Genomic DNA, 14,420 nt, shown 5'->3' with positions numbered 1-14,420 from the left:
GGTGTTTGGGATTTAGATGGAGCTGGGAGAGATGGTGATGTTAACAAAGCTTAAGAACTTACTTCATTTGTTGATAAAACACAAAACTTTGCTGCCGGTATATGTTCGTAAGATATTTAAGAACAAACTAGCTTTTATTACTTTCTCGGCTCTACATCCTGAATGGGTAAAGATGGCAAAAACTTCCCCATCCTTTACTGCTTATACAGTTAAAGTTGTATATTTACACAAATCATAAAAATATTATGCAGTAGTGGTTATGCTTGCTCACTTGGAGGAAAAAACAAAGAAATTAATGGAGATATCCTATCTCCTAGAACTGGAAGGGACCTTGAAAAGTCATCGAGTCCAGCCCCCTGCCTTCACTAGCAGAACCAAGTACTGATTTTGCCCCAGATCCCTAAGTGGGCCCCCTCAAGGATTGAACTCACAACCCTGGGTTTAGGAGGCCACTCCTCAAATCACTGAGCTATCCTCTTCCCTCACAAACACAAACACTTCAGCCCTGATGGCATTTTTACCAAAGCCAACAAAAAGTTCTTTTGCAACCACTTTTGCATTCGGGAGCCATTTGCAACACCCAGAGGTGGTAAAAACGACAAGGGAGGGGAAAAAAAGATTGCAAAAACAAAACAATTAGAAAAATTACCAAAAAGTTTCGTATTGCAAAAGCCCTTGGTTTTAGTGGTTTAAGATTTAATTTACAGTTATTGCAGTAGCATCCCCGAATTAAAATGGCATTTGGTTAATAAGAGGGTTAAGATGTCATGTTAGTAAAAAATTGTTTAGCAACTTAACCTTTCATAATTTAACACTTTTTTTTATTTTTTGCTTTTAAAAAAATATTTGTATTGAACTTAAAATTACTAATTACAGAAAATACAAACTTTAAAATAAAAGAAAAAATGAAAAAGCATTTGCTAAAAAAATTACTTTGTAACAATTGTAAACCCCTTTTTAAATAAAAAATATTAACTTTTTTGCGTGCTCATTTTAAACAAGCTTTACACATCTAAGAATTTTAAAAACAAACTTTTGTTTTAAACTAATTTTGAAAACAATTTCTTGTTTGCCAGTGCGCTAGCTTCTGAATATGTATTAACCCTTTAGGCCCCACGCTGGGTGCCTATTAATTTACATGGAATATGTGGCCAAAGGTGTTAACATTACTCAGTCACTGTCCAACATTAAACAGTGTTAAACAAGGCCCAGGGTTTAGTATACAGAGATCTTAGCCTGCTTAGTACCATGGTGCAAACACTAAACATCCTTTTAACTTTTTATTAAAGATAAAGAAAAGAAGGAAAAACGGTTAAAAGATTTCAAATATAAAATATTAAATAGGCTTTTATTTAAAAAAACCCCAACAACGTTCTTTGTTCCCTTTCCCGTTAGCTGGAAAGAGTCTTTAGAAGGAAAATCCCCTTCTCTGACAGTCTGTTAGAGGATATTAAAGATGTTAATAAGTGTTCTTCCGGGAAAGAGAGAAGAAATTAGTTGAGTGGGGCTGGAGCTGTTGTTGTTGTTGAAGTACAATCCCATTTTATTTCAGGTGGTGTTTGGGATTTAGCCAGTGCCAGTAGAAGTGGCAATGTCATCTGGCCTGATATAGTCAGGATCTCTCTCAGGATCAGGATGACAAAGTGCAGGGTCCAGGAAAATGGTGGGGGTGGCAGCTATGATGATCAAGTTTGCTCCAGTAGTCCCCATCTGTTGTTCTTATTTCCCACCTCCCTTACCAAATAATCTTTCTGTGAGGACCCAAAATGGGAGTGCAGTGGGTTGAATGGCCCATTCCCTCACTATTCGGTCCACCGATTAAGCCTAGTATTTGACACACTAATTTTGGTTCATTAATTTTTGGACTCACATTTTCTTATTTACCAAGCATAATCTCAACACCGTCCAGGAGTTATATCAATAGGCTTTTTTGTTTAGACTAATTTAAGTTTTCTGTCTGGTTTTCTTAACCTGTTCCTATTTACATTTGTTATTATAGGTTATTATGACATCTTATGAACTTAGACTCACTTTTTATAGTTCAACTCACAATCAGGGTAAATCTGAAGGTACAACAGTACTCCACCAGTATATCCAAAGATAACTTTGGTGACCCACTTATCAGATAAGATGATTTGCACGTAATGTGATAATTTACCAGATCTCTTTGACAGAATAACACTTGATTTAAAGTTGCAACTTCTGTAGACTTTAAAATATTCTGATTAATTTGGACTATAAGTCCCTCAGGACAGGGACTTGTCTTTTTATTTGTCTGGAAAGGTCAATGCTCACCTCTAGTGCCTGTATACATAGTTAAGAGATGGGCACTGCCTAATCTCAGAATGTTCCAAGATATTTACTCATTCATCTCTTGTTCTATTGATAAGGGTTTAATTTATTATGTCCTTTATAATAGTTGAGGAACATTTCAGTGTAACTGTAACTTTGTCTGAACAGACTATATATGTCCATACATACACAATGTGTTACTGTCTTTAGGATGCAATGATATAGCTATCTGAGGCCAGATCCTTAGGTGATATAAATTGATGTATATGCTGATTTATATGAGGATATGGCCCAAAGTCTCTATCTAAATGGAGTCTCATTACCATAGAAACACTGTAGTCTTAACACCATATTACTTTGCAAATACTTGCAGACCAAGCTGTGTTTTATTACCAACGTTATAAATTAGTTAAGGAGGAGATCTGGTATATTTCAAGTTGGAATAAAAATCAAAAGGCAACCAACTGTGGCTCAGCATCCCAGAGGGTTACTTTGTAAAACCCCAGGCTCTGAACCACTGACATTCTTTCCATTACTGCCCAGATTAGACATAATTAACAGGACAAAAATGTTCTTGGGTTTTGACTTGCCAAGCAAACGGGGTGTTGTTCTAAGTAACTGTCCTCCAAAAAAGGGGGAAAAGGGGAATAAAAAGAACTCTAAATATGTGAAGTACCTTAAAGCTGAACAAGCAGTTATCCAATAGAAATTATTATTGCAGGATTCCACTATAAGAAAAACTAAATCTAGTGACAACACCAACAGATGAGTATCAATTCAATTCCTTATGTGTTACAGCCCATAAGGGGCTGAGTTAAAGCATTATGATGAAGATCTGTTGAGTGCATAGTGACAAAACTAAAGGGGGGCGAAGAATGAAAGGAAGAAAGGCCTTGTTTGTGCTATAAAATGTGGATCATGTGACTTGATGCTGACTATGGCTTAGTGATCAGTGTAGAGCTGGACAAATCATGTTTAGCAGCACGTCAGTAACTGATTACACATTGATGTGAGGCTGAACACTATTTTTGCTGGTCTATGCTGACCATAAAGCCACGGTCAGTATCATGTCTCCTAGCTCTGTTGTTCACAACCACCTCAAGTAAAGTTTTGCTGGATAGATAAAAGTCTACGATGAAAGAGAAAGGGAAACAGGAGGCCAATAGGGCAGAGTGGAGGAGGGGAAACGAAGAGAAAGAACAATATATGTTAGAGTTGGGGTAGGAGGAAAAAGGGGCAAGGAAGGATGGGTAAGGGGCTAAAGAGAAGTCAATGGTTAAAACATGCAGGGATTTGCAAGGGTACAGCTGTTTCCTACCAAAACAGCAGAGGTAGAGCTCAAGTTCCTTAAGTTTCAGGAAGTGAACTGTTCGCACTGTGTCGTGATGCAGCGTAACAAAGTGACATAACAGTGCAATGTCAAAGACTGAAATTCAAAATTGGTGTGCTCTACAGCCTTTTGAGGAGATTTTCTCACATCTTTCTCCTGGAGTGAGAGTGACAAGGAGATTTGTTATACAACAGTTTCAATATGAAATATGGTCACAAATATTCCCCAGTTCCATAGTTGTCAAAGAGCAGTTACCATATCAACATTATTGTCCAAAAGGGAGTATAATACAGAATACAAACCAGCAGAGATATCTAGGGATTACTGTAGATAAAACACTAAAGCTATCAGTACATTGTGGGAAAACAGAAAAATTTCCTCTCGTGTGTGTGTGTGTGTGATATATATATATATATGGTGTGTTGTGGTGTATAAAGACTATCAGGGCAAGTGGATTATGTATATCATCCCACCTGAATGCTGAAAAAAATCATTATCCCTCACCATCATATATTTTGCATATGCTGTACATATTATAATAATGCTATTTTCAGTCTGTTTGAGAGTTTTTAATATGTATTAGTTTCACTTATATTACATACAGGGGGAAAAAAAAACTACCTTAGGGATTAGTTCCAACAAAAAATTAACTACTATTCAGATTCCCAGTTTATCATTTCTTCTCTGATAAGGTCAATGCACAGCCCTGCAGGTATAGTACTTAGCTGCTAAATAATTTTTGGACCCTAATAAACCTCATGAAGTTGAAGGCATGAGTAGTTCTATGACTGAATGCACCATTACTTCCAATAATCTTTCATCCTCCTCAGCTCACTTCATCTACAATGTGACATATTTAGGGATCTAATGATCCAAATGTGCCTCTATAGCTGCTCATCCGCAGGGGATGCCTGCTTCCTGTTCTGAAGGGGTACTGACCACTGCCCCAACCTCCCACACCTCCCCACCAGAAGCAGCCTTAACAACACCAGTTCCGAAAGAACATGGCTGCACAAACTAATTCTGCTTCTCAGGGGCATAGTCTCAGACTCTACCAGCCCAACAAGGATGGCAATCTGACTTATGGAAGTAATATTGGGGGTCACTCAACATCTCTGAAGTCCCAGTACCACAGGACGTATATTCTCAGCAAGGAAAGAAATACTGACAGAACATCATGATCCAAGTTGACATTTAGTTGATGCTGACCTAAACTCAGCCAGGGAGAAGAGATAGAGCCCAGTAATCTGAAGACTCCCTCTCTGTCCCCAACAGCACTTTGATCTATGGAGCCCCAGCAGAAAGAATGGAGAGAGAAGCACTCCCATTTCTTCAGTGACTAGAGCGAGAGGGGTATGAGCAAAGATGTACTCTTTGCACAAGCATTTTTGTTTTAAGGTCCTCAACAGCCTCTGGAACACAGGCTTAACTCCATTTTAGTTCCACTTGTGGGTTTACTACAGCCCCCATTGCCTGGATAACTCCAGTGAGGAGTGGGGAAGGGAAAGTGGAAGAGACACCAATAGAAAGAGCTGCATAGCAGATGAGAGCTCATTTCTATAATTCTGCGCCTCTTGAAAAAATGTTCTGGTGTGTAAAAATGACAGGCTGAGTAGTATCCTGAATACATCATCTTAATGTGCAGCCATGGTGGGTAACCTGCTAGGTTGTGCAGTTCAGGTGGTCACAGATATAGGGCCAGATCTTCAGCTGATGTACATCAACGTAGCGCCACTGAAGTCAATAGAGCTCAACTTACTGACAGATTCTGTTTGGATTGAGCCTTTAGTGATTACTCATTTTTAAGTCTATAGATTCATTGCTAAGTGCCAGATTTCAATAAAACTATGTCAAATTCAGGTTTGTTTTTTCTGGTCTTAACAGTCAGAATTGTTCCATTCTTTGCACATTTGTCAGCATGAAAGAGTAAGCAATATTTCACAGCTTTATTCCATTAGAAAGCACTTTTGAAAAAAAGTCAGGACTGCAAAAAGCCCATCTCATTAGTATTGTAAAATGTTAATGCAATATCTTTTTCTGTTCTGATGAATATGCTGGCAACTGGCTTTGAAGCCTGCACTTTAACGTCAATTGGCATGAAAAAAAAAATCATACTAGGATAGAGAGAGTCTGATTTAAAAAAAAATATTCATAACAATTCACTTATTTAGAAGTTTCTGAATGACCACAATTACTTATCCCGACATCACAATGTAACTTAATTCTGAGAAATTCTATGTAAGAAACAGATATATAAACAATTCAGGAATTTCATTTCTACTTCCACACCCTGACGTTAACACTGTACTATAAAATTCTAGAAGCGTTTATATCTCTACTGTATATCATTTACATAAAACAAAATGGGTAGGCCGCACTCTTTACATTCTCTCTCTAAAATGGTTTGATGGATCAGTCCAAGAAAACTAATTGGTCTAGTTAAACTGGATTTACAATTGACAAGGCACTTCAGCTCTTACCTCCATTGTGGGTGGATCCTTTCTTCTTTTTCTAATCCAAGCTGCAAAACATATTAAAATATTTCAAAGAAGGGAAATATTTCTTACACCTCAGAGATATTATGAATTCACAAAAGGCACAGCAACAATTTGCAGGAAACCATAACACCAAATTCCCCCAAAATACAGTATTTAATTTTTAAGCAGTTATTTGCCCTTGCCCAAAACCCCAGTTGGTAAAATTCACACTTTCAGTTTAGAGAGCATGAATAAGGCCTATGCACTACTTAAATCTTCAAAGAAGGGCTCAAGCCTTTTGTGAAGCTCTCTGCACAACGGTGAATTTCACCCAGAGAAAACAACAAAACGACTCTCCTGCAATGGGCATGATCAATAGCTTTACACCACTTTGGAGAGAGGATTCCTGGATATGACTAAAGTGTTAAAGTCCAAAAATGTTTAAATTACTCATGAAAATGTGACAAATAGGATGTATGGTGGGATTCTGAAACCCTTATGCTGAGGTAGTACCCTTGCTCTACAAATAGTCCAACTGGTGAGTACAAGTAGCAGATGTCACGATTACAGGGCTAGCTGCACTTCCAACCCCCCTCTGGTCTCTCTGACCACATCCCCTGAGGTATCAGGCTTTGTGCCTTCAACTCTCCTGCGGTGAAATCACATGATTCTCCCTGGGGTGCAGAATCCTGCACATCAACCATATTTATCCAAACAGGTATGCCTGGGTTCGGTACCTACAGTTCTTCCCTGAAGGAACTTGTGACCAGTGGATTACTGTGACTCAAAATAGCCTTCTTAAAACAAAATATTGTTTATTTTTAACCATTGGAACAAAGCATAACATAAGATAAGTTGTTTTTTTAAAAAAAACTTTTTAAGGACTACGTGCAAGCCTATCTTACCTGAAGTCCTACCATCCTTAACATGAAGACCTAGTATATCCAACTTCGCAGACACCCCAACCTCTGGAATCTGAGGGTATGTGTACACTACAATTAATCACCCCTGGCTGGCCTGGGTCAGCCCTGACTCAGGCTCGTGGGGCTAAGGCTTTGGGGCTGTTTAATTGCAGTGTAGACGTTCAGGCTCAGGCTGGAGCCCAGGCCCCTCTCACGTGGGAGAGGGTCTCCAAACGGCTACACTGCAATTAAACCACCCTGTAGTGACTCAGCTGACATAGTCTGCAGATGTTTCATTGCAGTGTAGACATACAACATACTTGAGAGACTTGTCTTTAAAGGTAGACAAAGCTCTTTGTTCTCTCAGCTCACATGCTTGGACCTGATGCCCAAAACCAGTTTGGTGTGCTCTACAGGGGCCAACCTAGAGCATAAAAGGAAAAGGCCCGTGCATTGTCTCAGGTGTTTTGTAACAATTCCCAAGAGTTTGTTGAGGGATGTCTTATCTCGAGTCATGTTTGTTTCCCAATAGTCCTGTTGATTTAATCCAATGTAGTCATTCAGTAAATATTCCAATAACCAGGTCAAAATACAGTATTCAGTATGGGGTTGCACAATTCATAGCTTCTGTAGGCCAAGTGCATTGCACCCAACAGGAGCTCCTTGCATCAATCCAGTCCCTCCCACAAACTCCCTGTATGCCACCCTCCCATCCCTCTCAGAGACTCCCTGCAACTCCCCCCAACCATCCCATGCCTAGAGCTCTGTGTGTCCCCCTCATTCCCCCCTCTGCCACATGCCAGTGGTTTTGTGTTTCCTTCTCCCCATACCATTGTGCCCCATTCCCTTCCACAGCAGGGGCTGTGAGGCAACCCTATTCCTCTCTTCCACCCCTGGCAGGGACCCTGTATGTGCCCCATTCTCCCTCTACCAATGCTGAAGTTTCTGTGTGGCCCCCTCTTACCAGGCTCCTGCATAGTCTCCCCCTTGCAAAGGTTGTTGTGTGCCCCCCATACCACGGCAGGGTCTGGGTTCCCTCCATTCCCATTCCTCCTCACCAGGTCCCTGCCACCCCAAAGTCCCTGCTTTCCACTCCCTAGCTCCATTCCACCAAACCTAGGTCCCTCTTACCCCAACCACCCAGTTCCTCCCTGAGCCATACAGTAAGTCCCCTAGAAAGCATATAGATGTAATGCTTCCTCTACATGCTAAATGTAGTTTCTGGTTTCCCCAATGACACACTTCCTGCTGGGGCAGAAACAAAAGAAGTCCAGGGCAAGGCAGCCATAGGCTGCAGCCTCACAGAGCAGTAGGAAGTTTTGTTACCTCTTTTCTGTGCATAGTAAAGGGTCGATCTCGACACCACTCTGCTAATCAGGCAGATATTACATGGTACCAGGTGTGGAAGGCACACTATGCTGGAAGACCCAGTGAGAGTTCACATTGCAAAGGCTACTCCAGAGCCCATGGAACTGCAAGTAATTTCCCACTAGCCCTAAGAATCAGGGAAAGTTCTGCTTATGCTTGGAAAAGGTTCAGACAGCAATTTGAACGGTATATGAAAGCTACAGGGGCAAATAAACCAGAGAATAAGCAAAAGATTGTACGGTAGCAGGTTCAGAAGCCCTAAATGTACACAATGCATTCTATACAGATGGCGGTGGTGGAAAAGAAAGCTTGAAGAAATAATGAAAGTGTTTGAGGATCATTGTGTCCCTAGGGGAAAAAAAACATTACTTATGAGAGATATATGTTCAGGATGAGAACACAGAATGAAGGGGAAACAATAGAGGAGTCTGTCAGGCTTAGAACTAAAAAGTCAGTGTTGTAATATTAAAAAGCTCTCATTAAAGATCAGATTGTCCTGTGATGTAACAGTTACTAGGCAATGGACCTGATGCTAGAAAGGGCACTATGTACATACCAAGCAGCAGAACAAACAGAAACACAAATAAAAAGCTTACAGATAGGCACAGAGCTCATGACAAATTACTATAGCTAAACCAACAAGGGAAAAGCTCACAGAAATTGGCCAAAGACAGAAACATGGAAAGCAGAAAACAAATCCAGTGATGTAATATTCTATGATTTTATGTAGCAATGAAATGCCCAGCATTCAGACAAGTAGGTAGAAACTGCAGTAAACCCAACCATTATGCTAAAATGTGCAGAGAAAGCAGTAAAGCGCACGGGATTCCTCAAGTGAACAGGAAGAGCTGCTCTTAAGACAATAATAGAGGAGTCAGAAAACTCAAAAGACTGGGTAATTAAAAAGTGCACAAATGGCTGGCACATATGTGACGTCCAAGACAGACATTGGGGCACATGTAAATGGAATAACAGGAAATGAAAGAGAAATGTAAGGAGCACATGAAAGTGGAAAAGTCAAAAAAGTGTTTGAAAGACTATTCTGAAGGAACAATTCCAGTGGTGGGTGAGTGCACACTGACACTTAAATGTAATGGGAAAATGATAAAACAAGAATTTGTGGTCATACACACAGGAAAACAAACAGTGTCTTGGGCCTTCCCACATGTAAGGTGCTTGATCTTAAGAGGATGTATGCCAGAAAGACAACATAGAAACAGCTATGAACATTTTAATCATTTCATATGACGATTTATTCACAGGAGATGAGTGTTTTCCAGTAATATATAAGATACAGTAAAGAGAAGTTGCAGAAGCTGTGGTACACACTACACAACATGTTCCTCAAGCCTTAAGAAAGAGGCTAGATGAACAGCCGCAAACCAAATGGTATCATCTGGAGAATAGAAGAACGTACAACCCAAGTTTACACTTTAGTAACTGTACAGAAAAAAGGAAGGGGACTACGACTGTTTATGGACTGACCCTCAGGCATTGAACTAAAATCTAAGGGGACACTTCCACTTACCCACAAGAAATGAACTGTTGTCCCAGATGGCAGGAGCCAAATTCTTCAGCAAATTAGATGCATCAGCTGGATTTTGGCAGATCTCTTGGACACTGAGAGCTCGAAGATCTGCACTTTCAACACACCATTTGGCAGATACTGCTTCCTAAGACTGCTTTTCAGAATATATTCAGCTCCAAAAGTATTTCACCATGCAACAAGCCAGATGCTAGAGGGCATAGCAGGCACGAAAGGCTACATCAATGACATAATTTGGAGCAGCACTGCCACTGAACATCAGGAAATACCAAACAGTTCTGGAAATTGCGAGCGCTAACCTTAATGTGACCAAATGTCAATTTCAAACAATGGGAATAATATACTTGGGAGAGAGACGCACCTCAAAAAGAATTTTGCCTGATGAATCAAAGATTAAGGCAGTACTGAACATGTTGAGATCTGAAGATAAAAAGGGGATTCAAATGTTGCTAGGCATGTTGAATTATGTCAGCAAATTCATACTTAACTATACAGCTTGTACAACTTATCTAAGCTATCTCCCTCACAAGATCACTGTGATGGGGCGCACTCGCCTCTCATGAGCACTTCCTGTCAGCTAGGCATGAACCCGCATTATCTCTCTGCTCGCGGTGCCCCCTGTCAGCCGCCTGAATCAGATGAGTCTTCAATGGCTCAGCCCTCCAGCTAAGTCACACAATGTCTAAAGTGGATGAATCCCTTCCGGGAAAAAAAAAGGTCCAAAAAGGACTATCACTGTGTCCTTGTTGGTATCTGTGGCCCCCCTCTGGGCTAGCTAGTAAGTCTGACCTGCCTTGGTATGGAGCAATGCCCCCAGGGCTTTCTCCCAGGAGACTCTTTGCCTTTGCTCTCCAGCCAGGTCACTCCTTCAAGTGCAGTCCCATTCTGGAGTAACAAAGTCCAACAAATGATTGGCTCTCTGCAGGATCTTCATCCCCATCCCTGAGCCCTTTAAATACCAGCGCTGTGCTTGGGCTTCTAAATTAAACTTGTCCCCTTCTTGGGGCTTTGGCCAATATGCTAGTGGTTGGTAGAGGGGCACCCAGGCCTGCCCACTATTCCAGGTCCGAACCCAGGGACCTTATAAACAGCAGCTATGTACTGATTCCATTAATAGTTGCTCCTGCTGCATTCCCTGGGCTGCTTCCTACACAGCCCCTTCCTCTTCACCCTTACTTTAGGGCTATTCCCTGGGTCACTTCCCACGTAACCACTTTCTCTTCACACTTACCTCAGGGCTGAAGTTCTCCACTCCTCTTCTTCCTCCCCGAATGCCAATGCCATCAGAACCCATCTTCTGGTTCTCCCTTGAGCTCCAGTAAAGAGGACGCTTTCTTACTCCTCTGGTCCGAGACAGGAATTAACCTGCTCAGGCCCTGCACCTCCTTTTATTTGAGCCTGCTGCGCTCTGATTGGGTGCTTCTCTGCAATCTCTGTAGGCAAGCCTAGAGGACCCACCTTCATTGGGGTGAGCTGTGGTAGGACCACAAGGCCTCCAGCAGGGGGCCTCAACGGGTCTGGTACACCCTGTCTCCGTCATCAAATGGGTATGGATGCCAGAGCATAAGAGAGAGTTCAATGATTTAAAGCACATTCTGACATCAGCTTCAGTGCTGCAATATTTTGACTCACTGTAGGACATCAAATTCTCTACAGATGCATTGAAAGAAGGGCTTGAAGCTGTACTATTACCATGTCATCAAACTGATTGGTTGCCAGTCTCATATGCAATTAGGGCTATGACAGCAACAGAGATGTATGCACAAACTGAAAAAGAAACGCTAGGTATGGTGTATAAATGTCAACTCCTATGGAAGAAGCTTCAAAGCAGAAACTGATCACAAACCATTGATTGCACTACACAAAAGGGGACTTGAAGAAGCATCACTAAGAATACAGTGACTACTTTTGAAAATACAGAAGTATGAATTCATAGATTCCAAGGCCAGAAGGAACCTTAGTGATCATCTAGTCTGACTTCTGGTAGAACACAGGCCATAGAACTTCCCCAAAATAATTCCTAGAGCATATATTTAAAATCAAGAATGGATGTTTTTCTAAAAATTGTCTGTGATGAAGAATTCACCATGACCCTTGGTAAACTGCTCCAATGATTAATTACTGTCACTGTTAAAATGTACACCTTATTTCCAGTCTGAAGTGGTCTAGCTTCAACTTCGAGCCCCTGGAGTGTTAAGCAAAACAGATGGATCTCCTTTAGTCTATCACTATCAGGAATCCTTTAATCATTCTCGTGTCTCTTCTCTGAACCCTCTCCAATGTATTAACATCCTCCTTGAATGGTGGGCACCAGAACTGGACACATTATTCCAGCAGCAGTCACACCGGTGCCAAATACAGAGGTAAAATAACCTCTCTAATCCTAGTCAGGATTCCCTTGCTCATGCATCTCAAGATTGCATTAACTTTTTTGGTCACAGTGTCACACTGGGAGCTCATGATCAGCTGATTAGCCATCACGACCCCCAAATCTTTTTCAGAGTCACTGCTTCTCAGGAGAGAATCCCTCATCTTGTAAGTATGCCCTACATCCTTTGTTCCTAGACGTACACATTTATATTTAGCCTATTAAAATGCATATTTTGTTCACACCCAGTTTACCAAGCAATCCAGATCACTCAATCAGTGACCAATCCTTTTAATTATCACTCCCCAATTTTTGGGTCATCTGCAAACTTTATCAGTGATGGTCTGTAGCAGACACCAACTAATACTCCTCTTGTGCTTTATCTGTTAAGACATTGACCCATAAGCATTCAATACTTTTTTTTTTTTTTTTGAGTTATCAGTGACTTGGAAACAAGTATTGTCATGTTTTACATACTGTGTCACTACCTCTCCTCTCTTGCCTACTTGATCCTTCCTAAATAGGTTATAACCATTGATTTTAACTTTATAATTGTGCAAATCATCCCACCACATTTGAGTAATACCAATTAGACCACATTTATATTTATAAATGAGCAATTCCAATTCCTCATTTGTTACACAGGCTCCTAGTGTTGGTGTATAGGATAATCAAGAATTTCTTCTCTTCATGTCCTTTGATTCCTTGATTACTTTTGTTCTCAGCGTTATTACTTTGACTACCTCCTGATTACTCTAAACAGACTGTCCCCAAGGAGATTGGTCCCTCTTCTAATTAGGTGGAGGCCATCCAAACTACACAGTCCCCGCTCCCCACAGCAAAGTTGACCAATGTTCCACAAAACCGAAACCCCTTACCCTACACCAATTTTAGCCAGTGGTTCACTTCTAGAATCTTTTACCTTCTATCTTTCTTTGCTCATGGGACAGGAAGGGTCTCAGAAGATCGTTTGGACATTCTTCTTCAGCACACTTCTGAGTTCCCTGAAGTCATCTGCTATCTGCAAGATATCCCACGCTGCAGTATCATTAGAGCCAATATGAACCACTGAATCCTTGCCCAATGACTTGATAAGTCCTAAGATTGGACAGACTTCTGGTGTCGTGGCTCCGGAAAGCAGCATACTGTTCTCATAGACTTTAAGACTTTAAGGTCAGAAGGGACCATTATGATGTTCTAGTCTGACCTTCTGCACAATACAGGCCACAGAATCTCACCCATTCCTATAACAAACCCCTGACCTATGTCTGAGCTATTGAAGTCTTCAACTTGTGGTTTAAAGACTTCAAAGTGCAGAGAATCCTCCAGAAAGTGACCTGTGCCCCATGCTGCAGAGGAAGGCGAAAAACCCCCAGGGTCTCTGCCAATCTGCCCTGGAAGAAAATTCCTTCCTGACTCCAAATATGGTGATCAGCTAAACCCTGAGCATGGGGGCAGGACTCACCAGCCAGACACCCAGGAAAGAATTCTCTATAGTAACTCAGATCCCACCCTGTCTAGTGTCCCATCACAGGCCATTGGGCATATTTACTGCTAATAGTCAAAGATCAATTAATTGCCAAAATTAGGCTATCCCATCATTCCATCCCTTCCATAAACTTATCAAGCTTAGTCTTGAAACCAAATATGTCTTTTGCCTCCACTGCTCCCCTTGGAAGGCTATTCCAGAACTTCACCCCTCTGATGGTTAGAAACCTTCGTCTAATTTCAGTGTCCACACTTGATGGCCGGTTTATATCCATTTGTTCTTGTGTCCACATTGGTACTAAGTTTAAATAATTCCTCTCCCTCCCTGGTATTTATCCCTCTGATATATTTATAGAGAGCAATCGTATCTCCCCTCAGCCTTCTTTTGGTTAATCTAAACAAGCCAAACTCTTTGAGTCTCCTTTCATAAGACAGGTTTTCCATTCCTTGGATCATCCTAGTAGCCCTTCTCTGTACCTGTTCCAGTTTGAATTCATCCTTCTTAAAGATGGGAGACCAGAACTGCACACAATATTCCAGATGAGGTCTCACCAGTGCCTTGTATAACAGTACTAACACCTCCTTATCTCTATTGGAAATACCTTGCCCGATGCATCCCAAGACCGCATTAGCTTTTTTCACAGCCATA

At 41.2% G+C, this 14,420-nt stretch overlaps 1 protein-coding gene across 2 annotated transcripts in view; it reads right to left on the bottom strand.

Annotated features, from left to right (window-relative positions):
* NDUFAF2 (NADH:ubiquinone oxidoreductase complex assembly factor 2) overlaps positions 1-14,420 on the bottom strand; it is a 132,580-nt gene that overhangs the window by 19,327 nt on the left and 98,833 nt on the right. For both annotated transcript variants that reach the window (XM_034774439.1, XM_034774438.1), the window contains one exon: positions 6,103-6,143. In XM_034774439.1, coding sequence (XP_034630330.1) covers positions 6,103-6,143 — 41 coding nt within the window. The remainder of the gene's footprint in view (positions 1-6,102; positions 6,144-14,420) is intronic.

This window comes from Trachemys scripta, chromosome 6 (assembly GCF_013100865.1).
Source record: "Trachemys scripta elegans isolate TJP31775 chromosome 6, CAS_Tse_1.0, whole genome shotgun sequence".
Classification (NCBI taxonomy): Eukaryota; Metazoa; Chordata; order Testudines; family Emydidae; genus Trachemys; species Trachemys scripta.
The sequence above is the reverse complement of the archived record's forward strand: the minus strand, read 5'-3'. Positions and strand labels throughout refer to the sequence as shown.